A 26,729-nucleotide genomic window follows, 5' to 3' on the forward strand; every position below is an offset into this window, starting at 1 on the left:
AGACACACAAAGACCTGTGTAATGTGTGCACACACACAGAGACACATGCATGCATACACAGCACACACAGAGACACACAAACACATGTAATGTGTGCACACACATGCGTGCATATGCATATAGAGACACGCAGCGCACACAGATACATATACAAGACGCAGAGATATGCACACAGATACACACGTGCACACATGTGCACACACAGTGCACAGACACATAAACACAAGTAATATGTGCAGGCACATGCATATACATGCACACAGGCATGCGGTATACACGGGTGCATACACACGTGCACACACACATACGCACACATGCACACACGTGCACACACACGTGCTCACGTACGGGAGGCTCTCCTCCCGGAAGCAGCTCCCTGCGCTCAGAGCAAGACAGCCCGGGGGGCTCAGCCTCCTCCCTGCCGCCACCCCATGCGGCCACTGTCTCTTCTCTTCCAGCTGGTGCCCGCCCTCCTGTGGGAGCTGCCTTGGCCATGGCTTTCGTCTGGCTGGCGGTCTTCCTGGTGCCCGTCTCCGGCCTGCTGCCACCGGACCACGGTAGGAAAAGCCGGAGGAAAAGCCGCGTGTGGTCTGTGGGTCCCTGGGGCTGTGTTGCTTTTCAGTGAAACTGTTTACATTGGGGTCACGGTCGAGTCACTCGGCTGCCATGAGAGATAGTGCAGACACTTCCCACGTAGCCTTCCCCTCAGTCACCCCGGCGGGTTCATCTTGCAAAACTGGTACCTCACAGACAGGATGTTCATCCTGATATGGTCAAGACACTACGTGCAGAGCTCTGGGTGTAGCTACGGCGCTGGGACCCGGCAGTGTGCTTGGATGTATTGTCACCCTCTCTCTGGGTCGGAAGAACCCCGTGCAAACATTAGGGTGATGGGCTGAACTGGGTCCTCGCCAGATTCATGCGCTGAAGTCCTAACGAACAGAACCTGTCAACCGGAGTTATTTGGAAATAGGGTCTTTACAGACGTCCCTGAGTTAAGATGAGGTCACGTGGGTGGATCCCCGTCCAGAACAATGGGTGTCCTTATGAGGAGGGGAGATTTGGACCCAGGCATGGACACAGGGAGAAGCCAGGTGGCGATAGAGGAGAGATTGGGGTGATGCAGTCACAAGTGCAGGAACGCCTAGGACCGGGGCAGGGCAGCTCCCAGAAGCTGCAGAGGTTCTCCAGCTGGAACGGATTCTCCCTCTGAGTCTGTGGGAAGAACCAATCCTATAGCATCCTGGCCTCCGGGACCGGGAGATAAAAATCCAGGTGTCATGAGAGATGCGTCGTCTGGAGCTTGGACAGGCAGACAAGCAACGAGTAAGATGCTTTTGGGGCAACTCCATCCTGTTTTTCTCACATTTGTAACGGAGATTTATGGGGGGTTAGGGTGAAAACCAGGGTCTCCGTGGCGTCCAGGAAGTTCCCACCATCTTCAAGCACGGTGGTGATGGGTAGGAAACAATTCGCGACGTGATAGTGAAGTTCGACCGTGACACACGATAAGGAGGTGAAAAGACAGTGATGTAGGTTCTTAAGCTGCCGTGCCCACCTCTGACTGTCAGTGTCCGGCTGACTTCGGGTGACAGGTGTGGCTGGGAGAGAATATCCCAGGTGGGACAGGGTGCAGAGCCAGTCTGCTGCTGGTGGAGAGTGCCCACCACCAGGCAGCAGAACCCCCAAGGGGAGCCATGCCCTCGGCCCCGGGGTACGGAGAGTCTACGTTTCCTGGGCGCCCAGTAGTGAGGGCGCCCAACTCGGGGTGCAAAGACCTGGATGCTTACAGGAGTACAAGAGATATGGTGCCCTCCAGGCGGGCATGCTGCCTTGGGGAGGGTCTGCAGAGAAGCCCCTCCCATCAGGGCTTCGCTGAGTGACCGGTGGACCCGGGACAGTGACCAAGCCTCCTGTCCAGCTCGCACAACACGCACATGTGGAGCAGCGCTTCAGGCAACGGGAACAGAGTGCACCCCCTCACCACGGACGCTGGGTGCTTGCATCAGGCGCCGCGCCCTGTGCCGCTGTGATGGCCACAGCATTGCCTAACCATGAGAAGTTCGTTCCTTCCTCAAAGAGTAGTGGAGTTCAGATGGTGTGAGTGTGTGTGTGTGCGTGTGTGTGTGTTAGGGCATAGGTATCATTCTTCCGGGGACTGCTGACTTACTCAGCTCAGGCTGCCTTAACAAAATACCGTAGTCTGGAGGACTTGAGTGACATACATTTATTTATCCCAGTCCTGGAGACCAGACATCTGAGGTCAAGGTGTCCCAGGGCCACGCTCCCTCCAGAGGCTCCCGGGGAGGGTCCTTCCCGCCTCTACCAGCTTTGGGAGGCTCCAGGTGTCCCTGGGCTTGTGGCTGCCTCCCTCCTGTCTTCACAGGGGGTTCTCCCCGGGTGTGTACCTGTACCCAAATTTCCCCTCTTAATAAGGACACCAGTCAGATTGGGTTAGGGCCACAGTATGGCAGCGGGACCTCATCTTAATTAATTACATCTGCACTCACCCTATTTCCAGCTAAGGTCCCGTTCTGAGGTTAGGACTCCAGCATGATTTGGGGAGGGCTGGGGAAAGGACACAGTTCACTCCATCCCAGGGGTCTCTGTTCCATGTACAGACCCGGGATCCTTACCTACGGATGGACCTGGGAAGCTCCATCATCTCCTTGGAAGAGCTTGTAGACGGATCACACGGGAGTTTTTACAGGTCTGAGCTAAGAGGACCACACATTGCTTCTGTCCATTGCCTGGACTCCAAGTCAGTCACGTGGCCGCACCTGGTGACCAGAGGGGCCGGGAGATGCAGGAGGTCTGGGAGGGGAGGGGGCTTTCTCCACGCCTGAGGCTCCCACCCCCGCCCCCCGTCTTTGTCTGCCCCACTTGTACGGGGCTGAGGCTGCTGCCACCTTTGTGGTGGCTTCAGGCCCATGGGTATTCTGGGGTCACTGACCACGGGCAGGAAGTGAGTAGCTTTCTAGGAGCCAAACGCTGAAGGAAGCAGGGAGCGCGTTGTACCGTTCTAACATTTCCCCCCTAAGCGCCCTAAAAGTACAACGTTGGTCAAAGTGCATTAGAGAAGCCGTGGGTACAGGACACGGTGGAATAGAAGCGTTGAAACCAGACACCTTGTCTTGTTCGAATCATATGGAGAAGTGGTTAGTCCTTCCCTACTGAGTCTGAATTAGCGCCAGGATTTTCAGAGATTTATCAGGGGAAGGACGTTTTCGTCCCTGTCTAGTTTGCTGAGAGTTTTTCGTCTCAAAGGGGTGTTAAACATTGTCAAAAGGTTTTCCTGCTTCTACGGATACGATCACCAGTTTTCTGTTAAAGGGGCCCATTATAGTGATGGTTAAAATAGCCTTAAAATATTCCTGGAGTAAATCCTTTGGGTCAGGAGGTGTTACCACTTTTGTACTTTACCTGATTTTATGGGCTAGTATTCTGTGAAGGAATTTGGTGTCCAGGAGTATAAGGCGTTTTCGGTTTCAGTTTACTTCTAATGTTTTGATTTTGGTATCAGGATAACGCTGGCCTCATAAAGTGAGTCAGAACATGTTTCCCGCCTTTCCTCTGTTTTCAGAAAGTTTCCGCACGTTGTTACTATTTCTTTTTTAAATTGCTGGTGGGATTCAGCCGCAAAGCCATCTGTGCCTGATGCTTTCTTTCGGGAAGCTTTTTCATTATATATTCTATTCCTTTAATACTTACAGGGTTATTCAGGTTTGCCACTTATGTCAGTACTGCTAATGTGTGTCTTTCAAGAAGCTGGTTCATGTCATACATTGTTGAAGGTATTGGCATAACTTTTGTTCAAATTACCCCCAATTCTTCTTTCAATGTCTTTCAGGATGTGTATCAGTGTCCCCTCTTTCATTCCTAAAATTGGTCTTTTTTTGTTTTTTTCTTGATCAGTGTAGCAAGAGAGAGGTTTTTCCATTATATTGTCTCTTGTATAGCACCAGCTTTTGGTTTCCTTGACAATCTATATAGTTTTTCCACTTTCTTTTTCACTGATATTTTTTTTGTTCCCTTTATTTTTTTTAGGGATTTTGCTTTAGGCTTAATTTCTTTTCAGTTTAATTTGTTCTTCTTTCTCTAACGTCTTCATGTGCAAACTGATTCTTGAATTTAAACTCTATTCCTAACATAAACATGTAATGTTATAAATTTCCCTGTAAGCATTGCTGTAGCTGCGTCGCACTTTTTTTTCCTTTCATTTTCATTCAGTTCAAAATGTTTTCTACATTTCCTGTGATTTCTTCTAAGACGCACATGGTAATTTATCAGTATGTCGTTTTGTTTGCAAATATCTGGTGTGTTCCAGATTTTAAAAGACTGATCTTGAATTTAATCAAGAGAGAATTGTAGTCAGAGAATATATACACAGTGAATGATTTAAACCTTTTTAAAAGGACTGACACTCCCCGTGCCAGTACACGGTCTATTTTGATGAATCTTCTGTTTGTAGTTGATAAAAATGTGCATCCTGGGACTTCCCTGGTGGTCCAGTGGTTCGGACTCTGCACTTCCACTGCAGGGGACGCGGGTTCCAGCCCTGGTCAGGGAACTAAGATCCCGCAAGCCGTGCGGCTCGCCCCCGGACAAAAAAAAAAACAAAAAACAAATGTGCACCCTGCCGTCATTGGTTAGAATGTCCCCACAATGTCAATTAGGTCAAATTGTTGATATTTTGTTCAAGTCCTGTATATCCCTCCCGTATTCTGTCTATCTGTTCTATTAGACAGGGAGGTGGTGCTTATGCCTCATGTATTTTCAAAATGACTGTTGAGAGCACATATATTAGGATGAATTGGCCATTTAATCGCTTGAAATGGTCCCTTCTTACCCCCGGAAATAAAATCCTGGGATAAAATCCTAGGTTTTATACAATTGGAGCTTGCATAAAATATGCTTTCCTATTATTGCCATTTAAACTATATTTAAAGTACCTTTCTTGCAGACAGCATACTGTGGGGTACTTTTAAAGTCTAGCCTGAAAAACTTTCCTTCTCACTGGAGTGTTTAGACCATTTGCATGCAATGAACTTATTAAGGTGATTGAGTTTAATTCTACCATTTTGCTGCTTGTTTGCTGGTTTTTTTTTTTTTTTCAGTTTTTCTTTTTTTTCTTTTTTTCGCCCCTCCTTTCCTGACTTCTTTCCAGTTACTTTTTTAGTGCTTTTCTTGTTTTTGTGTTTTTCTCTACCGTTGGCTTTTGGGCTAGCCCTCTTTGTTCTATGGCTTGTGCGGTTCCTCTGGGATGATTCCATTCAGTACATACTCTCTTCAAATAATGTTATTCTACTTCACATAGAACATAGGAATCTCAAAACAGTATACGTTTACTTCCTGCCTCATCCTTTATGCCATGTCACACATGTACTTCTACATCTCTATAAGCCCACAATACACAATACAATATTTTCTTTTAAAGAATTATCTTTTTAAAACCTTAAAAAACTGGGAAAGCTTTCCATGTTTGCCTACATTTCTACTATTTCTGGTATTTCTGCATCTCTGCTCACCTTGGTTCCACATTCCTTCGTGAGTGTCCATCTGCTGATTTCTCCTTCAGCCACACAAGCCTTTTTTGAAAACATTTCTTACAGACCTGCTCTTCTGGCAAAAAAACAAATACAAAAATACAAAAAACAAAAACCTTTCACTTTTTGTCACTATAAAAAGTCTTTATATTTCACCTTCCATTTATCGCTAAGATATAGATTCTAGGTTGACCAGGATTTGTATTGTTTTCTTGCAGCATTGGGAGAAGTCGTTCTGGTACCTTCTGTCTCCCATTGTTTCTAAAGAGAAATCAGCAGAAATTCTTATCTTTGTTCTCTGATAGGTGCGATGCCTTTTTTCCGTTGGTTTTTTAAGATTTTCTCGATACCACTTTTTAAAAAGGCATTTGAGGATGATGCGTCTTAGCGTTTGTGTGTGTTGGTACCTGTGTGTCTGTGTATCCTAGGTAGGGTTTTTGAGCTTTCTGGGCCTGTAGGTTTATAATTTTCATTAAGTTAGGAAATGTTTGGCCACAATTTCTTCAAATATTTTTCTTTGGGGGCTTCAGCGTAGCTCATTGCCATTGTCTTCCAGTTCATCCACGTGAATTTTTTCATCTCAGATGCTATATGTTCTACCTCTAAAAATTCTGTTTGGTTCCTCCTTTATATCTTCCATTCCTCACTGCATAGTGTTCATGTTTTCCTTCAAGTCCTCTAACATATGTATAGTGGCTGTTTTAATGGACGTCTCTGTTAATTTCTTCATCAGCCACTTAGGGGACGATTTCTATGACCTGATATTTCTTCTGGTCACAGCCAACGCATTCCTGCTTCTCTGCGTGTCTAGTCATTTTTTATTGGGTGCTGGATATTGTGAAGGATGGGTTGGTGAGGGTCTTCTCTGGTTGCCTTCTTTAAGGATGGTGAGTTTTGTTTCAGCAGGCCATTCCTTTATTGGTGGGTCGCCTTGTTTTGAAGTTTTTCAAGGTGAGTCACTTTTAGCTTTTTCTCTCCGACAACAAAGGCATGACTCTTCTGGGGTCTTTACTGACTTCTCAGTGTTCAGCAAGGAATCTCCACCTTGTCCCATTGGATTGTGAATGTCTCCCACCCCAGAATACGCTCTCAGAATTGTTTGTCTTCGTTTTCAGAAAGTCTAAAAATAGTTGCTTTATATATTTGGCCATTTTCTAGGGGCTTATGGTGAGAGATACATCTGAGGCTACTTTATCATGACTGGAAGAGTATTTCCCACCATCTATAGTTTTTCAAAAGCTCTAGGGTTGAGAACACTATGTCCCTTTTCTTTCAGAGTACTGGAGGGACACGAGTATATTGCAGTAAACACTCTTATGTGTATTTGCATTGATTTTGTTTCATTTTGTCTTTACAGATTTGCTTTTAATGTTTGCATTAAAGTTCTTTTTTATTTGTGAGCACAGCTGTAACTGGGTAGATAATAACCACTCTAAGGGAGCACAGGTAGATTTTATGGAAAACATAGTGACAGAAAACTCCCTTGTTATGTGATTTAAATATATATGGACTTATTTATATAAATATATATAATTTTATATAAGTACATTTCATATTAGATTATGAAGATTATTTTAAAATTTTAATTTTAAAATAATTAAAGTTGTGGGCTTCCCTGGTGGCGCAGTGGTTGAGGGTCCACCTGCCGATACAGGGGATGCGGGTTCATGCCCCGGTCCGGGAGGATCCCGCATGCCGCGGAGCGGCTGGGCCCGTGAGCCATGGCCGCTGAGCCTGCGCGTCCGGAGCCTGTGCTCCACAACGAGAGAGGCCACAACAGTGACAGGCCCATGTACCGCAAAAAAACAAACAAAAACAAAACAAAAAAAAATAAAATAAAATAATTAAAGTTGTAAATAAAGCTACAAACATTAAAAACAAACTTAAATGTAATAAAAATACGCTAAAACTCATATTTTCTACTGCATCACTCATAGCTGTTTTAATGGTATTTGCTGTTGTTTTGGAAGAAGTGAATATAAATTCTGAGGCATAAGAATCCATTAAAAATTACATTTTCACTTGTAAGAAATTTCCCTAGGGAAGTTGTTTTTTAAGGAATAAATTATCCTTATAGGTTGGGAGACCGTAATGCCAGAAACCAGGATATTCACAGGATTTGGTCTTGCTTGTCAAACTAAGGTTGTTGATCCTGATAACTGATCACAGCGCTTGCGGTTTATAATCATTTCTGCGAAATCCTGTAAATGAGGGGTCACAGATAACAGCTGAAGAAATGTCTGATGGACCTTTATAACTTTGAGTTATTGGTCCTATGTGATTGCTTCATGAAGCAAGTCACTGATAAAACACGTGGAATCCTTTGGTCTGCAAACTCTGACCTCCGTCCCCATTGACAGCATCATACGAATATATATGTGCTTTGATTACACTTCAAAATGTATTTAGATGTACGCATTTTGGGTGGTTTTCCAAGAAGATGAGAATTCCTCTGGCACTCTGTGTAAGAACATAAATATCCTTGTGTAAAGATCAGGTCTCCTACTTTATGAAAATATATACTCCATTATATATACTTGTATATGAGTTTATATATTTTTAATATATCACATTAAAATTTCTTTTTTTTTTAAGATTTTCTGATGTGGACCACTTTTAAAGTCTTTATTGAATTTGTTACAATACTTCTTCTGTTTTATGTTTGGGTTTTTTGGCCCCGAGGCATGTGGCATCTCAGCTCCCCAACCAGGGATCGAACCCGCACCCCCTGCATTGGAAGGCGAAGTCTTAACCACGGGACCGCCAGGGAAGTCCCTACATTAAAATTTCTATTGCAACTTGCAAAGCATTCCGAATTCTCAGTCTGGAGAGCAGACACTGAGCCAACTCTCTCAGCCTGAATTGGTTTTCAGTGAAAACGACCTTCTTTGACATACATGCTTAAGAAAGGCACATTTCCCATCAACGCGGACGGCAGCGGTGATCTGCTTTTCTGACTCTCTGCCCCCATTGTTGGGAGGGTGAGCTGGTGAGCTCACTAAGGTGCTACAGATTCGGGTCCTCTGCCTGCTTCAGGCAGCCACTTCTCCGTGTGGAACTCAGCTTCCCAAGGGGTAACTGAGTAGGACACAGTTTAAGCGCTGTGTGCCTCTCTCCAGACCCTAACCCTATAGACATTTCCGATCCAGACCCACCAATCAAGAACCTAAGGATGGAGCCGGGAAGAAAAAGATTGACCTGGGACCTCCATGGAAACGTTTCCGAAATTATGTGTTTCATCAATTCAAAAGCTTTCACTAAGGTAAACCGTCTTCCCTGTACATAGCATCACAGAGACACGGGTTCTACTCCTGGGCTCAGCTGTGGAATGTGGGGTCCTTTACGGGCACTGCGGCTTGGGGCTCCTGATCTGGAAGACATCCAGAATGGTACCCACCGGAGAGGGTTGGTGTGGAAATGGGCTGAGATGCTGCAGGTAGAGAACCAAGCCCAGTTGAAAGTGAGACCTCGGGAAACACTGTCCCCCTCCACCATCCCCTGCCCCCCACTCAAATCCCCTCCTGTATCAGAGGGTTCGGAGGGCGTGAGAACTGTGACACGTCTCATGGGCAGAGGCCGTGGTGAGAATGCCAACCGCTGAGCATGTTTCATGAGAAGGACGCACCTGTCCGCGTCCTTGGGAAGAACGTTGGTTCCCTCAAATGGCTCTCAACTGAGTACAATCCAATCACACCCTATGTTAGTCCGCTTGGGCTGCTGCTGTAGCAAAGCACCGCACACGGGGCGGCATAAACAACAGACATGTATGTCCCCAAGTCCTGGAGGCTGGAATCTGGGATCCAGGTGTGGGCAGGGCTGGTCCCTCCCGAGGCCTCTCTCCTGGGCGTGTAGACGGCCCTCTCCTCCCTGTGTCCTCACGTGGTCGTCCCTCTGTGTGTGTCTGTGTCCTGATCTCCTCTTCTCATAAGGACAGCAGTCCTATGGGATCAGGACCCACCCTAATGATCTCATTTTGCTTTCATCCCCTCTTTAAGGACCCCCAACGCCAAATGCATTTCCATTAAGGGTTTGGATTTCAATATATGAGGGTTTTTTCTTTGCAGGGTGGGTAGGGCACAATCCAGTTCATGACAAACCCCTATGGGATTTTAATGGAGCTCGGCCAGTTGACCCTAAACTCTATCTGCAAGAACAAATGTTGCAGAAGAACCGAGAAATTTTTTTTAATTAGTTTATTTATTTATTTTTGGCTGTGTTGGGTCTTCGTTGCTGCATGCAGGCTTTCTCTAGTTGCGGCGAGCGGGGGCTACTCTTCGTTGCAGTGCGCGGGCTTCTCATTGCGGTGGCTTCTCTTCTTGCGGAGCACGGCCCTAGGCACACGGCCTTCAGTAGTTGTGGCACGTGGGCTCAGTAGTTGTGGCGCACGGGCTTAGTTGCTCGCGGCATGTGGGATCTTCCCGGACCAGGGCTCGAACCCGTGTCCCCTGCATCAGCAGGCGGATTCTTAACCTCTGCGCCACCAGGGAAGCCCTCTTTTCCTGTTTTCTGTTTTTTGTTTCCAAATCAATACCTGCACAGAGTTTAAAGAGGAAAATAGTCGTACGGGGTTCGTTATAACAAAACAGCAGCTTTTCAGTGAGACATCACTTTTTACCTTTTTACCCCCGATGCTGTTGTTCTAGACCTCTGCATCTCTCTATAACACAAATTCTTGATTCAGTCCGTTTGGCCAAAATGTGTTGATTTTTCTCCTAAGGGACGGGAGGCTTCACTCTCTATTTCCTATGCACAACTCACCTCCCCAGCAGTTGCCATCCCCAGCTCACACTCTCTCCTCTCTCGACAAATATTCAGTTTATTATAACCATATAAACACTATTCACACCTGAGCCATGTGGTTAATGGGGATTTTTCTTTCCTGTCTTACACAAATGTTTGTTTTCCTAAATTTAATAATTTCCATTTCCTTGAGGTTTTATCTGTTTGCCCAGTTTGTCCATCACTACTTTACCATCACATTCTTGGCCAAATGGCTAAATATCTTCTCAAAATATCAAGGCATTCTGCCAACTCTGTCTTAGAACCTTCTAGGATATTTTTTTCCTTTTGGTGAGTGATTTCCTCATTTTCATCTCCCTCTCTCTCTCTCTCTCTCTGCATACCGAGACTCCGGCTTTGGAGGTTGAGGAAAACTAAAGAAAACCTATAGTTTTCTTTCTTTCTTTTTAAAATCTAAAGTCTCAGTGTTTTATTAGTTCTCCCCTAATTATGATTGGTAATAATAATTAGGGATAGAGCAATAATAGATTGCTCTGTCTCTCTCAGGCACGGAAAAGGGCGTATTGCAGTATTCCTGACTTGTCATGCCAAGCTACAAACTACAGCATCAAGGTGACCAAAGGTCAGCCATTCTCCACGTGGATTCAGTATCCTAGTCAAGGTGAGGGGAAGATGCTCTTTCAGGGTGTTCTTTGCTTTCAATCATCTGTTAGTGCTCTGAATACCAAAATAATGGCTTTTACCTTGGATGGGTCTCCAGGGACATAGCTTCGTGGGAAAAAGACCATCTCGGAGGGTCTCACGCAATTTCACACACGGCACCTGGCTGAATGAATGGAGCTGTAGAAACATAGAGCGGTTTTGTTGTTGTTGGTTTTTGTGTTTTTGCTTTTTTGTTTTGTTTTGTCTTTTTAGTTTGAGAACAGAGTTTTATCATTTTCCTCATGCCAAGCAAACAGATTGTCTGATCCCATATACGGTTTGGACAGAGAGAACACAGTAGCAAGTCTGAACACCTCCTGCGCTCTTTGTCAGGAAGTTGGAATATCACAAAACTGTGCTCTTCTGAGAATGGGAAAACGAGGAAGATAAACTCTGGCTCCAAATTGTTGGAAATACAGTTTATGTTGTTGGATTTTTCTTTTCCCCTTTCATTAAGAAAAAAAAAAATGGGGCTTCCCTGGTGGCACAGTGGTTGAGAGTCCGCCTGCCGATGCAGGGGACACAGGTTCGTGCCCTGGTCTAGGAAGATCCCACAGGCCGCGGAGCGGCTGGGCCCATGAGCCACGGCCGCTGAGCCTGCGCGTCTGGAGCCTGTGCTCCGCGACGGGAGAGGCCACAGCAGTGAGGGGCCTGCGTACCGCCAAAAAAAAAAAAAATGTTTTCCGTGACTCTAGCTGATCCACGTTTCATCCAAAATACGTCACTTCTTAAAAATAGGGTTCTGATGGCAACGGACTTTAGCTGAGGAGTAGCTAGTAAGAGAAAGAAAGAAAGTTCCAGAAGACTGTTGGGCGTTTCTTAGGCTTAGGGTTAGGTGGGCAGGGTTGGGGGCAGGAGGGATCCGGTAAGGGTATATAGGGTCACGGGGGGCGGGCCATGGGCGGGGAGCCTTGCAGGGAGGGGAGTTGTTACCACTGCAGAAACGGTAAGCGCTACATGGATGTGTCTATTATTTCTTTTCTTTTCTCTTTTTCTTTTTTTGCGGTACGCGGGCCTCTCACTGCTGCGGCCTCTCCCGTTGCGGAGCACAGGCTCCGGATGCGCAGGCTCAGCGGCCATGGCTCACGGGCCCAGCCGCTCCACCGCACGTGGGATCTTCCCGGACTGGGGCACGAACCCATGTCCCCTGCATCGGCAGGCGGACTCTCAACCACTGCACCACCAGGGAAGCCCCTCTATTATTTCTTAGAACCGCGTGAGAATTCACAAGGATCACCAAAAAGAGACTCACTTCAAAAACTTTTTTTTTAAATTTTATTGACGTATAGTTGATTTACAACGTTGTGTTAATTTCTGCTGCCCAGTAAAGTGACTCAGTTATACATAAATATCCTTTTTCATATTCTTTTCCATGATGGTTTATCCCAGGATATTGAATATAGTTCCCTGGGCTCTACAGTAGGACCTTGGTGTTTATCCGGGACTCAGTTTTGGGTTTTTTTTTTCCCTCTTCTTTGCAAGCCCAGAAGGGAATCCCAGGGCGGCTGCAGAAAACCTGACCTGCTGGGTTCACGACGTGGATTTCCTGACGTGCAGCTGGGCGGTGGGCCGGGAGGCCCCGAGGGACGTGCAGTACCATCTCTACCTGGAGAACCTGGAGTAGGTGTGGCCTTGGGCTCGCCGGGGCTCCCCCGGGCTGGGGCGGGGGCTTCAGGGCCACTCGTGACGCAGCCGCACCCCTCGCAGCTCCTGCGAGACGTGGCCGTGCTCCCAGTACAGAGCAGATGAGCGAGGAACAAACGTCCAGTGCCGTTTTCACAACATCTCTGTGTTATCCAAGGATCAGACGCGTTTCCTGGTGAATGGTACCGGCGGCGGCTCCAAAATCCCCTGCTCTGCAACGAGTGATAGACTAGCCAAAATCGGTGAGAAAATGTGAGCCTGCTTCGTGTGCCGTACTTCCGTGGAGATGCTGCCTGCTGTCCTGAAACCGAATACCCGAGGCTGGGCGCTTAGATGGCACACTCCTCTCCCAGAGTCCTGGGGGCTGGGAGTCGGAGGTCGGGGCGTGGGCACGTCAGTTCCTGGCGAGACCCTCTTCCTGGCTTGCGTGTGTGCTGTGTCCTCACACAGTGGAGAGCGAACTCTGGTGCCTCTTCCCCCACTTCTTTTTTATTCTTATTTCTTATTGGGGTAGAGTTGTTTTACAGTGTTGTGTTAGTTTCTGCTGTAACGCGAAGTAGAGTTCCCTGTGCTGTACGGCAGGTTCTCATTAGGTATCTGTGTTACACATCTTAGTGTACGTATGTCCATCCCAATCTCCCAATTCATCCCACACCCCCTTGCTCTGATTATAAGGGTACTGATCCCATCATGGGGGCCTCACCTTCAGGACCTCATCTAACCCCGGATTGTGTCCGAAAGGCCCTGCCTCTAAAGCCGTCCCACTGGGCGTCAGGGCTTCCGCACGTGAATCTGGGGAGACACAGACACCTATCTCACAGCAGCTGCTCTGTGTTCCCTGGACCTAAGGAAGCATTTCCAGAACACACCAAGCAGATGGCGCTGTGCCCCCCATCCACCGAGGACAGCTGCACCATGAGGCTGGGGGTCTCACACGGGTCGCCCCTCTCCAGGCCCTGTGTTCAAAAATAGCTCAAAAATAGTTATTCTTTTTGTTTGAATCTATCGACGGCAGGTTTTCAGGACACAAAACCCATCTTAGCAAAGCTCTGTCAATACTTTTTACTTTAAATTAGACCCCACTGCCCCCCAAACTAGGACAGCTTCAAGTCCCATGAAACCTGGCCCCTCACCACCCTGGCTGGTCCACGTGTAGCAGGGAAGCATATGAGCGGAGAGGTGGGTGCAAAAGGGGAGAAGATGGGGGCCTCCGGTTCAGAAGCCGGGATGGGCCTCCTGCCTTTGTCTGTGGTGTCCCCCCGGCCCGGGAGCCAACCTCACTCTGATGCCACGTCCCTCACACACCACGCACCCCTGGGCGAGTGCAGCCCTACACGTGTAGCCCCGCCCGCAACTCCGCACTGTGCTCCGGCCCCAGCCCTGCTGTCCACGTGGGGTGTCCACGGCCTGGTTCCCAGCAGGGGTGGCGGGGTGGTGCCAGCCCGTGTGGCAGTGGGAGTGGAGGTGGCCGGAGGTTTGAGTGCACATCAGTGGGGGGATCCGGGACTGGGGACCACCCCATGGTGAGCCTGGGCAGACACCAGTGGGGTCCTGGCGGGGGGTCAGACCTGTAGACCTAGGCGCCGTCCTTCAGGAAACTGATGGAGCCGGAATCAGGGATGCACAACACCCCAGGGAGGGCAAAGGGCGGAGCCCTGGGACAGCCCACAGAGGGGGCCCGAGGGTCCTGGAGGAGCTGGGTCCCACGCTGGGGGTGGCAGGTGAGAAGGAAGCAGGGGGTGGGACCCGGTCAGAGTCCAAGGCGGGGGCAGAAGATTCCGGGTGAACTTTTGGGAGTGGGATTGGCGGCCAAAGTCTTGGGGGCAGGACTGGCCCCGGGCAGCTCGGGGAGGGGCCAGCTGCCCTGGAGGTGGGGTCTGAGCAGAGCCGATTGGTCCAGTGGGCAGGAGGGCGGGACCTTGCAGCTGGACCGCGCTTTGCTCCCCCTGCTGGAGAAGCGTAGCCCCAGGGACTGGAATCGCCGAGAGGGAAAAGAACAGCGCTGCTCTGAGGGGTGTCCCTGCACAGACGAGAAGAAAGCTTTGCAAGGGCCTCCGAGTGGGTGAGGGGTCCCCCCGGGCCAGTGTCTGAGCTGGTCCGCAGGCTCAGTGACCCTAATCATGCCAACAGTTTTCTCTCACTTGTCTCTGTCTCTTGATACTTTTTAACCTTGGAATGACATTTTCCTCTCTTTCCCCCCACACCCCCCCAGCTTGTAGGAGGCCTCTTTTAAAAGTATCTCTGGGCGGGGGGGGGGGGGGAAGAAATTCTTTTTTGATGTGCTTTACTCATAAAAGTGTTTTTTTTCTCCCTAGAGGTATTAGCTGCTCCCAACATCACTAGCAGGTGGTGTAACCAAAGCTACTTGTTCATGCAGTGGCAAGTGAGGAGTCACCTTAATGATGACTTCAAGTATGAACTGCAGATACAGAAGGTAAGCGGTTTCCTGGGTGGGCATCTCTTATACTCTTACATCCCCCTGGACTCCGGGGCTTTGGGGGTAGGTGAAACATTCAAAACAAACAAACAAAAAAAAAACAGAGGAACTGTAAAATAAATGAGCTTTAGCAAAACTCCAAGTGTTTGGCCGTTTGAGTGACACCGCTGACGTTGGAAAGGAATCAGAATATGGAAGGGAATGCTTGCATACTTTCGTCAGGTTTGGGGTAGAGGAGGAATGTTTACCTGTCAACACGCAGAAGATAACCCTACAGAAAAAGAGCAAAAGGTTGAAACAGCCACTTGGTGAAACTCTGTCTGACCGTATGTCACAGAGCCTGCAATTCCCCTGCGAGAAATGAAACCAGTAGCCCCCCAAAGATGGGACCTAAGTGTTTGTAGCACCTACGTGTATAATGGTCCCTAAACAGGACACAACCCTAGGGAAGGGATGAACAAAATATAGCCACGCAGTGGAATCCTAGCCACCAAGAACTGGAGGGTCCCTTGTGTATGTTTAAAAGTGTCATAAAAGAAACAATTTACACAGGAAAACTCAGGATGCTCTGTAGGGACAGATCTGAGGGCTGGGGCAGGGGCGCAGGGAGGAGGGCATATGGAGGAGAAGCTGGAGGGAATTTGGGGGTGATGGACACGTTTCCTGTATTGTGCCGGTTTCACGCACACGTTTGCCAAAGTCAGCAGATTATATGCTCTGCTGGTGTGCTTTGCTGTACGCAAATCATACCTGAATAAACCTACTGTTAAAAAAATATGCTGGAGATCACCGGTATTCTATACTCAGTGGCTGGCATAGTTATTGACTACGTTTATTTTTCTGTGCGTGTTACATTTATTTATACTTTACACTCAACTTTCTCATAAGCCGAAAACTGCTCAAAAAAATGGAGTCAATAGGTTAAAAAAAAAGGGATCAGCTATTTTTGAGCTAGGTGGTATTTTGTACTTAATTGTCTACTTGTAATTATTTATTGTTTATGTATTTATAGTCAATAACTGCTTGTACTCATTTTTTATTTTATTGAAGTATAGTTGATGTACTCTGTTGTGTTAATTTCTGCTATACAGAGAAGTGATTCAGTTATACCCATATATGCATTCTTTTTCATATTCTTTTCCATGATGGTTTGTCACGGGATATTGAATGTAGTTCCCTGTGCTACACAGTAGGACCTTGCCGTTTACTCAATTTTTCTATAAACACAAAACTATTCAAAAAAATCTATTAATTAAAAAAAGACCGAGCACTTTGAGTCAATCAGTATTTTATACTCAATTATTTGCTTATATTTATTACATTTATTTTTTATCTATGTTCAATCACTGCTTATACTCAATTTTTCCACAACCTTAAAACTACTCAAAAAATCTATTAATTTAAAAGACCAAATATTTTTGCACTAATCAGCATCTTATACTCAATTATTTACTTATATTTATCTTTTATGCGTATTTACCTGTTTGTGTGTATTTATTATTTATATTCGTGTTCTGATTATTTCATACTCAACTCTTCTATAAACCTAGAACTGCTCAAAAAATTAGTCCATAAATTAAAAGAAAATAAGTAGTTTTGAGCTCATTTTTATACTCAATTATTTACTTATATTTATTCATTATGTCAATGTATCTATATACCTATGATTTATACTCAATTACTGCTTATCTTCAAGTTTTCTGTAAACCCAAAACCACTCAAAAAAAGTCAAGTCTATTGATTAAAAAGACCAGATATTTTTGAGGTAGTTGGTATTTTATACTCTACAATTTACTTCCATTCACTATTGCTGTCTACTGACTTATGTACTATATTTCTTATTTAGACTCAACTAGCGTATGGTCAATTTTTCTGTTAACCAAAACGGCTCAAAAAAAGCAAGTCTATCAATTTTATTTTTTTCATAAAAGACTAGGTACTTAAAAAACTTTTTGTTTTTAATTGAAACATAGTTGATTTACAATGTTGTGTTAGTTTCAGGTCACAGCAAAGTGATTCAGTTACATACACATATTAACTGTATATGTCCAGTTATATATATATATATATTTCAGATTCTTTTCCATCATGTTATTACAAGATAGTGAGTAGAGTTCCCTGTGCTCTACAGTAGGTCCTTGTTATTTATCTATTATATATATAGAGTAGTGTGTGTCTGTTAATCCCAAACTCCTAATTTATCCCTCCCCCAGGTACTTGTTAGTTCATCGATATGTTATACTCAGTTACCTCTATTTATTATTTTTGTGTACAGAAGTATCTATTTATTATTTCTACTCAATGACTGATTATTTTATCCTCGACTTTTCTGTAAACCTGAAGACGCCCTGACAAATGACGGCCCTTCCTGGGGATGGGGTCAGGCACCCATGCTCTGCTTTTCTCTTACAGGGTACGGAGCTCGCCTACAAACAGGAGGTGGGTGTCCCCCGCCCCCGCCCCAGTCTGGCATCCCAAGCGCAGGCTCCTTATGTCTATTACTGTCCAGTGACTCTGAGATGAAGCTCCCCGGTCCATAGACCGGATGCCATCACCTGCCTGGTGCTGCCCTAAAGGTCCACCCCCTGGCCCCCAAATCCCTCAGGATTCGGTGGGAGTGTCACCACGCCCTAATTCACTATCTAACTGCCTCCAACCTGCGGAGGCAGCTGCTTCCGTACCGCAACTACCGGCCACAGACCCCATGGCCACCGTCTCTCCTTTGTCTCTCTCTGTCTCTGTCTCTGCCTCTTCCTCCCGTCTCTGCCTCTGTCTTCTCGGGGCTTCTCCTCTGTGTCTGTGTTTCTCCTCTTCTGTGTCTTAGAAGGACCCTGTCATTGGATGTAGGGCCACCTTCCTCCAGGAGGACCACATCTCAGACCCTTCACCTCATCACATCTGCAAAGACCCTTTGTCCATGTAAGATCCCATTCACGGGTACCAGCTGTTAGAATATGGACTTATCTATTGTTTTAGGGGATATGATTCAAATCAATACTAGATATATGTGTGTGTGTATATACAGAGGACCACACAATGTGGGCAACAGACCTTCATTCTCCCTCAGTCCTGGGGACCAGACGTCTGAGTGAGATAAAAGTGTCCCAGGGCCGAGTTCCCTCCGGAGGCTCCAGGGGAGGGTCCTTCCCGCCTCTTCCAGCTTCTGGGGCCTCCAGGCATCCCTGGGCTTGTGGCCGCATCCCTCCCATCTCTGCCTCTGTCTTCCCGGGGCTTCTCCTCTGTGTCTCTCCTCTTCTGTGTCTTAGAAGGACCCTGTCATTGAATGTAGGGCCACCCTCCTCCAGGAGGACCTCATCTCAGACCCTTCACTGCATCACCTCTGCAGAGACCCTGTTTCCAAATAAGGTCCCAGGTTCTGGGGGTACGACTCTTCTTGGGGGGACCCCACTGAATGTTCTACAGGCTCCATTCTGCCTGACACCCGAGATGCCACCACTCTTCTTGACCTCACCAGCGGTGGCCACCACGAATAATGACCTTCTAGTGATTAGAAAGAATATTTTTATTTAGAAGCCAAGAACCTGGGCTGAGACGCAAAGGGAGCTTGCGGTTCCCGGCCCCTCTGAGCACCAGGCATCTTCCTGTCTCCCAAGGGGGGCTGGCCGGGCTCTCTCTTGGGTGGCCGTCTTAGTTCCCTGGGGCAGCCGTACTGGGTGACTGAGAACCACAGACATTCACCCTCCCCCAGTTCTGGAGACCAGACGTCTGAGGTCAATGTGTCCCAGGGCCACGCTCCCTCCAAAGGCTCCAGCGGAGGGTCCTTCCTGCCTCTTCCAGCTTCTGGGGGCTCCAGGCATCCCCAGGCTTGTGGCCGTATCCCTTCCATATCCACAAGGTGTCTCCCTGTGTGTATGCACGTGTCTGTCTCTGAGTTTCCCCTCTTTATAAAGACACCAGTCATAGTGGCTAGGGGTCCACTGTACCCTATCCGATCTCCTCTTAACTCATCACATCTGCATCAACCCTATTTCCAAATAAAGTCGTCTTCTGAGACGCTGAGTGTTAGGACCCCAACACGTGAATGTGGGGAGGACCCACTCAACCCCTTGAAGGCCCCATTCTTCCGCCACGGACTGGGAATGGACTTTCCCCTCTACTTTCTTTTTTTTTTTTTTTCCCCCCTCTACTTTCTTTTAAACTGCAGATCTATAAAGCCTTCTTGGAGCTGAACAATCCTGGGACCTACACGGTGCAAGTAAGGGCCAGGGATGCCACCTTCTCCCATTACAAACCTTGGGGCCCATGGAGTGTCCCCCAACACTTCGGTGAGTGGGAGGGTCCCTCCTGTCTCTTCCAGCTTCTGGGGGCTCCCGACGTCCCTGGGCTTGTGACCGCCTCCCTCCCGTCTGTGATGGTGTGTCCAAGCTGTCCCATGGCGCTGCGCCAGGCGCGCGGAGCCGGCTATCGCCAACACTCTGAGTTACAAGACAAACCTTTTAATGCAGTTTAAAAAAAGAATCGAAATTGAGGCGAAAAATCCATATATTAAATTCAAGAACTAAGGCAGCGCGCACCCAGGACGCAGCGTGGCAGGGAGGGAGGGAGGTGGGGAACAGACCAACCTTGGCCCCGCCCCTCCCGATGGGCGTGGCTGACGCCCCCTCCCCCCCGCCCGCGACCCGAATTGATCCGAGGGGTCGGCGCTACCAGCCCCCAACTCCAAGTGTCGGTCGGTGGTCGGGGGGCATCGGGATTCTGGCGACTTGGGAGGGATTCCCGCGGGGCCCGGCCCGGTGCGCAGGTGGCCGCTGTCCCCAGGTGGACGGCGCTCCTGGACGCGCCCCCCGCCCCCCGTGCCGGCCACCTCCTCCCCGAGCCCCCGTGGAGGTGCTGACCCCGGACCTCCCGGGACCTGCCCGACGCGTCCCGCCCCTCTTCCCTAGTGTGTGAGGAGGGCGCGCGCCTCCCCGTCTGGCTGACGTCTTTGCTGATCGCGCTGGGGACGCTGCTGGCTATGGGGCTCGTGCTCCGGTTTTGCAGGTGAGCCCGCGGGCCCCTGGTTTGCGCGGTCGTATTCTGGAGTGCGATCCGCAGGCCACGCAGCCCGCGCTGCCCACTCTCCGCCGCCCCCGCCCCGCCCCGTGCGCCCGTGCGTCTGGGCTGCGGGACGCGCCCCCGCCAGTCGCAAGCCACCGCCTCTCGTCGCCCCAGCGGTCTTTTGCCAACCAGAGCCTGGTTTCTGCCACCTGGTCCCTGCCGCCCGCGGAACCCAAGGAGCCGGGTCCCCCGTGCAGCACCCTGCGGGCCCCTCCCTCCCCAGCACCTGTGTGGGGGTCTGCTGGTCCCCACATGCCCGCGCTGTTCGCTACCTCACACCTCACCCCGACGCCGCCCCCTCCGTCCCTCTGACACCCGAGATGCCACCACTCTTCTTGACCTCACCGGCGGTGGCCACCACGAATACTGACCTTCTAGTGATTAGAAAGAATATTTTTCTTTGTATGCCAAGAGCCTGAGCTGAGACGCAAAGGGAGCTTAAGGTTCCAGGCCCCTCTGAGCACCAGGCATCTTCCCGTCTCCCAAGGGGGGCTGGCCGGGCTCTCTCTTGGGCGACCATCTTGGTTCCCTGGGGCAGCCGTAAAAACGACCCTAGAAAAGGAAGCTCCTCCGGACGGGGCTCCGGGACCCCTCCCCAGCCCGGCAGGCAGCAGGCGCGCGGCAGCGTCAGCCAGGCCGGTTGCGGTCCCTTCCACAGGCCTGCGTGCTGAGCCGAAAGGGTGCGCCCGGCCCCGCCCGGCCCCGCCCCGCCCCGAGCGCCGGCTCCTGCCTCGTCTGGCTGCTGGCTTCACGCCCACCCCTCCCAGCCGCTTCAGGCAGAGCCGCCCCGCCCAGGGGCTTGGTTTGGGAGCGGATGGGACGCCGCCCCAGGGAGGGGACCACCGGCTCGGCGCGGAGGCTGGGGGGGGGGGAGGTTGCCATGGTGATAGGATGGGGTCTCGGGAGAGGTGCCAAGGTGCGTGCGGTGCAGCTGACTGAGCAGATGCAGCTCTGCTAGGGCTCCGCTTTCTCATTTCCGCACGTCTCCTGCAGGGACCCCTCCCAAAGGAGGCTGCACTCCTACTACATCGGGGCCTCGCTGGGGCTCTAGTGGACGCCGCGTCTCCCCTCCGCTGGTGGGTGCGGGTTTCAGAACAGGTGTCTCTCTCTCTCTCCTCCGAGGTTCTCGGTGATGCAGAAGCTGTTCCCTCCCATCCCTCACATGAAAGACCACATCAATGGCAAACTTCAGAACGGAAGGACGGTACGTGGTGTCTCCCGCCGGGGGACACATCTGGTGCCAGGTGCCTGCAGCCCCACCCAGGGAGCAGGGCACTGCTGGCCCTGGAGGGTGGCCTGGGAATGTGATGGGCAGGGGAGGAGCCGGCTCCGGTCCTGTGGCACGGGCGGTCACCCCGAGATGCGGGTCCGGGAGCCCCTGGGGAGCCTCCCGCCGACGTGTGTTCTGCGCTGGCCCTGCCCCTGGGGCTTTCCAGGGTGCACTTGCCCCCACGGTGGCTCTGCACTCACCTCGCCTCCCTCACCCCGCAGATGACCTGGGACCCCGACCAAGACAGCCAGGAGGAGTGTCCAGTGGCCGAGGTGCAGGTTCTGGGGGAAACATGAAGCTGGTGCAGAGGCCCGGTTTTCCGCCAGGCAGAGGGCGCACAGCCTGCTCACGGCAGGTCGTGGATGTTTCAAGCGGGGTCAGGGATGGGAAAGCCCGGTGCAGTTGACACGGGGTCACCTCGAGGAAGAAAGAACAAAACATGTGTTGGGCTCATGTCTCATGTCACGGCTTTTTTCCTCATCCGTGACCCCTGGAAGTGGGGGTCACCCCCCAGCGCCGCTGAGCCCCACGTTCCAGCCTCCTGGACTTGGCCAGTGCTCGCACGCCCACATGCCCACTGGGTTTGCTCCTTCCCAAGTCCGTTAAGGGGCCCTGCCTGCCTGGTTTCTCTGTCTTGAACTGTTTTCTTGCTGCATTTCCCCTTTGTAAGCCCCTTAAATCACTTGTGTGACAACGCGGGGCCGGGGGGGGGGTGGTGTCTACATCCCTCCCCTGGCTACGTGTGCGACCCCAGGGAAGGCACATGGGAGACGGGCGTCAAGGCGGCAGGAAAGGGGGTGTCAGGGCAGCGTGGCCTGTGGGCCTCGGGGACCCGCAGGCGCAGAGGTGTGGCCCTGCGTCCAGACATGGTCGTGGTGGGCAGTGAAGGCACCCACCTGTACACCCACGGAAAAGGACGCCCATGTGCACTGCCTGGCCCCCGGGAACCCGAGTCTCCAAGAGGCAAGGCTTCCCTGGAGTACTTCTAATTTCGTTCCCTTGTTTACGCGCTTAATATGTCAAGTTCTGTAGCAAAGAATTCACACCCAACGGCAGATGCAGACTTGCTAGCGTTGCGGAAGGCACTCCTGCTGCGTCTGCAGGATGGTGCACAGTCTATGGGCCTAAATGCACACGGGTGGAACCGTGTCCCAGGTGTGACCCCGGCAGTCAGCACAGGTCTGGGTAGACAGACAGACGATGTCCCAGTTCTAAGTGACTCCACCCCAAGGGCTGGGGCACAGGTGGGTCAGAAGCCCAGGCTGCTCCTCAGGACTCCTCTGTGGAGCCGGGGCTGGCGGGACCCACGTGAGCGTGTAGCGGCCGGTGCCGTCCTGTCCCCCACCCAGCTCCACTCAGGACTCCTCTGTGGAGCCCGGGCTGGCGGGACCCACGTGGCCGTGTGGCGGCCGTGCCGTCCTGTCCCCCACCCAGCTCCAGCAAGGTAACCTTGGGGAAAGCCAGCTCCAGCTTGGCTTCTCTGACCGACCTCACCCTGGGCTGGAGATGGAAGCTCTGCTCTCCGATGAACTCAGCCGGCCTCGGGGCGGTCCTGCTGTGGCCTGCAGCTGGCTTCCCCTCTCCAGCCCCTGCAGCGGACCCGTCTGACCTCTTCAAGGTCACTTGGTGCTGGAAGCTCCACGTGGACCCAGGGGACAGTTCTGTTCTTGGGCGGCTCTGTGTGCGACCGTGAGACCTCAGACTGGTGATGACCCTGCAGGCACAGTCCCGGACCCTGAGAACACCCAGAGCAAGCCCCAGAATACACCCCATTCCCCCATGATGACGTACCAGGACCCTGGGGCGGCCTGGGAGACATCAGGCTTCCTGCAGATAACGGCTCCAAGGGGCGGAAGGATGCTTGCCTGCCTGGGGCTGGGGGTCAGGCACACCCGAGAGGGTGCACGTGCTCACCTTGCAAGGGATTCCCCTGTGAGCCCAGGGCAGGGGTGGCCCACGGGACACACAGCTGCTACCACCCTGGGGGGCTTCTCTGTGGTTAAACCCCAGTGACAGGTAGGCCTGGAAGGGCGGGCACTGGGGGAAGGGAACTTCAGGTTAGGAAGCCCCAGGGTCCCCGCATCTGCGTGCTCCCCTCAGCACCTGAGGGCGGCCCCTGGGACAGGCCAGGCCACAGATGGGCAGCCAGGGCCTCCCCCTCCCCAGCTTGAGACCCTGCTGTTTCCTGCTCCCACCCCACGAGGCCGCTCAATTCAGAAACAAAACCAGCGTTCGTGTGTCCTAATTTTATTGTTTCGCAGCAGAACGCCTGACATAGAACATAACTAAATATTCGGCTGTGCAAAAGAGAATAGTGCTTAAGTACAAATGGAGACGAGATTTTCTTAAATAAATACTTAAACACGAGTCGGTCCTACAAGCACCTGGAATCTAGGTCTGGCGGGTAGAGGTGCCTCACCGCCTGTGGACCCACGAACACGTCACGATTACCCTCCCCCCGTAATCAATACATGGACCCAGGGCCGACGGTCACGAGGAGCCCTCTGCAGGGCTGCCCCAGCCCTCCGCGAGGACACTGGAATTTCTCGAAGGTCAATGGTCCGTAACAGGTATTCCTCTATGTGGAGGTGTTGGTCGCTGTGGCGAGTGGGCAGGGCGCCTAGATGACCTTCTTCAGCTCGTCATACAGGACCAGCACGAAGGCGCCGCCCATGCCGCGGAGCACGTTGGACCAGGCACCCTTAAAAAAGGCTCTGCCGCCCTCGTCCTTGAAGATCTTTCGCCAGCAGTCCAAAGTGCCCCTGTACATGATGTCGGCTGCGGGGAGAGGGCGGGGGTCACGGAGAGGATCACACAGGCGCGAAGCAGGCCCCGGAGAGACACGGTGCCGACGCGGGGCCCCAGCTGCCACCATCTGGGTGGCTAGGCGTTTCAACCGCAGGAAAAGGAAGCTCTGCACACCCACAGTTTGGGTGGGGATCGAACACAAACTCGAGCCCCAGCCTCCCTAGGGCCCAGCACACCCGAGGATCAAGAGCAGAGAGGGGGCAGGCACCCGGCCCAGGCCTCCCCCACGAAGCCCAGCTACTTCCCTCCGGGACCAAATGCTGCACCACCCCCCCCCCCCGCCCGGCACAGAGCACCTCACGTGCTGGCCGTGCACCTCCGAAGGGCCGAACGCCAGGCCACTCAGCGATGCCCCACCCCCAGAGCACAGGCGGCCCGGAGCAGGGCGGAGACGGTACCTCCTTTGCGCCCCGACTGCATCATCATCCTCCGCCGTACGGTGTCGAAGGGGTAGGAGACCACGCCCGCCACGGCCGTCACCGTCTGCGCGATCATCCAGCTCACCACGATGTGCGTGTTCTTGGGGTCGGGGAGCATGCCTGCGGGGTCACCGTGGGCGTGAGGCCCCAGGGATCTCCACGCGGGGATCCCAGCACCACGTGACACTAGACTGGTCACGCTGGGGTCAGCACACCAGCCAGACATGGGGAAGCCACCTGCAGGCTGGGAGGATGGCCCCAGAGACCAACCCAGTACCCGGCGGCAGGGGCCTCTCTAGAGGGAAACAGACGGGCCTTGGCAAGTGGAAGGTTTCACACCCGTTCCACTGCAAAGGTGCCAGCGGGCCTGGGCCCCGACCTCCAGGGTGACTTACTTTACAGGGCGTGAACTGTGTCCTCCCCCAAAATATACTAAAGCCCCAAACCCCAGGACCTCAGAGCGTAACTGTACTAGGAAATAAAAGCTTTTACAGAGATAATTAAAGTAAAAAAAATCAGGTCATCAGAATGAGTCCAGATCACATAGAACTGGTGTCCTTATAAGAAGAAATTGGGACACAGACACACAAAGGGAACAACCCTGTGAGGACACAGGGAGGAAACAGCCGTCTACATGCCAAGGAGAGAGGCCTCGGGAGGAACCAGCCCTGCCCACACCTCGATCTCAGATTCCAGCCTCCAGGACTGGGAGTCCACAGACATGCTGTTGAAGCCCCCCGCCCAGCACCTGTCCAGTCAGCCCCGAGAGCAGAGCGCACTCACCTTTGGCGGTGTCATACACGCCGAAGTACGCGGCCCGGTAGATGATGATGCCCTGCACAGAGACGTTGAAGCCCTGGTACAACCCCCGGATGCCGTCAGACTTGGTAATCTTCACCAGACAGTCTCCCAGGCCTTTGAACTCCCGCTCCGTGCCGGATTTGCCGACGTCAGCCGCCAGCCGGGTTCTGGCGAAATCCAGGGGGTAGACGAAGCAGAGCGAGGTGGCTCCGGCCGCCCCGCCGGAGGCCAGGTTGCCGGCGAAGTACTTCCAGAACTGCGTGTGCTTGTCCACACCCCCCAGGAAGATCTGCTTATACTTATCCTTAAAGGCGAAGTTGAGGGCTTGCGTGGGGAAGTAGCGGATGACATTGGCCAGGTTGCCCCTCCAGAAGGACAGCACACCCTGCTCCTTGGGGATGCGCACGATGCAGTCCACGATACCCTTGTACTGTTTGTCGGCCGCGATCTGCTTGCTGGCGTGCTGTACCTGGGGGCAGAGAGACGGGTTTTACACGAGGGCCTAAGTCACACGCCCCCAAGAACCCCCAACGAAAGGTGCCGTCTTCGTAAGATAACATGTGCATGTGGCCTTTAAGCTGGCCAAACGTCCTACCAGAAAAAAAGCATCTTTTGGTCACTACGGGTCCCTACAAGTGTTACAAACAACAAACTAGCAACGATGTTTGCATTAGCGCTACATTTCTAACAATCCCGCAACAAAAACAGCTTATTCTGACTCAGAACAGCAAAAGGAAAATAAAAAGGGGAAAAGAACGGAAGTCCAATGAAGGACACGACGACTGCCCTCGTGACCGCCCAAGGTCACGGCCCTCGCCCCGCGGGGCCCGTCCACGCGGCTGCTCCATGCGCATGCGTTCCCCGAACTGTGCCGCAAGGCCCAGTGCGCACGCGCGTACGCGCCCGCGGCCCCTTTTCTGCGCAAGCCATAGCGCCCACGTGACGCGCGCCCGGGCAATCCCCGGAAGCCGGCGGCGCGCGGACAAAGCGGCGCAGCCTCCCGCTTCCGGTGCACGCGGCCTGCCCGGCCCGTCGTCCCCGCGCCCCGGACCCTCGCACCTCGCCCGGCGTCCGCGTGTGCGTAGCCGGCTCCCACCTGTAGCAGCAGCTTGACCCGCTCGATCGGGGCCACGGCCGTCTTGGAGATGGCGGCGGCGATGCCTCCGGCCAGGAAGTCCTTGGCGAATGAGATGGCCTGTTCCGTCATGGTGGCGAGGCGGGCAACGCAGCGGGAAGAGAGTGGAGGGGAGGCGCGGAGAGCCGGAGCGTGGGCACCGCTGGTCTGCGCTGCCGCCGCCGGGACC

At 51.7% G+C, this 26,729-nt stretch overlaps 2 protein-coding genes across 2 annotated transcripts; one reads left to right on the top strand and one right to left on the bottom strand.

Annotated features, from left to right (window-relative positions):
* Positions 1 to 493: 493 nt before the first annotated feature.
* LOC309978903 (interleukin-3 receptor subunit alpha-like) lies at positions 494 to 21,818 on the top strand (the record flags this gene model as incomplete). The annotated part of the gene is made up of 11 exons (XM_082865567.1): positions 494 to 557; positions 8,666 to 8,808; positions 10,833 to 10,947; positions 12,476 to 12,608; positions 12,696 to 12,874; positions 14,948 to 15,066; positions 17,482 to 17,508; positions 19,235 to 19,355; positions 19,974 to 20,070; positions 21,250 to 21,331; positions 21,619 to 21,818. 11 exons carry the CDS (start codon positions 494 to 496, stop codon positions 21,691 to 21,693), a joined length of 1,155 nt encoding a protein of 384 aa, XP_082721693.1. The 3' UTR covers positions 21,694 to 21,818.
* Positions 21,819 to 23,630: 1,812 nt separating this feature from the next.
* Positions 23,631 to 26,729, bottom strand: LOC309978878 (ADP/ATP translocase 3). Its single transcript, XM_082865531.1, has 4 exons — positions 26,522 to 26,729; positions 25,408 to 25,894; positions 24,604 to 24,744; positions 23,631 to 24,175 (listed from the first exon to the last, which is right to left on the bottom strand). Exons 1-4 carry the CDS (start codon positions 26,630 to 26,632, stop codon positions 24,018 to 24,020), a joined length of 897 nt encoding a protein of 298 aa, XP_082721657.1. The 5' UTR covers positions 26,633 to 26,729; the 3' UTR covers positions 23,631 to 24,017.

This window comes from Leucopleurus acutus (genome assembly GCF_964270905.1).
Source record: "Leucopleurus acutus genome assembly, chromosome: Y".
NCBI lineage: Eukaryota > Metazoa > Chordata > Mammalia > Artiodactyla > Delphinidae > Leucopleurus > Leucopleurus acutus.

Excerpts from the sequence above, each read along its gene's own strand:
- LOC309978878 (XM_082865531.1), bottom strand. The coding sequence starts at position 26,632 with ATGACGGAACAGGCCATCTCATTCGCCAAGGACTTCCTGGCCGGAGGC. Across the intron at positions 25,895-26,521 it reads GGGTCAAGCTGCTGCTACAG|GTACAGCACGCCAGCAAGCA; the intron begins GTGGGAGCCGGC and ends CTCTGCCCCCAG. Across the intron at positions 24,176-24,603 it reads GCAGTCGGGGCGCAAAGGAG|CCGACATCATGTACAGGGGC; the intron begins GTACCGTCTCCG and ends CTCTCCCCGCAG.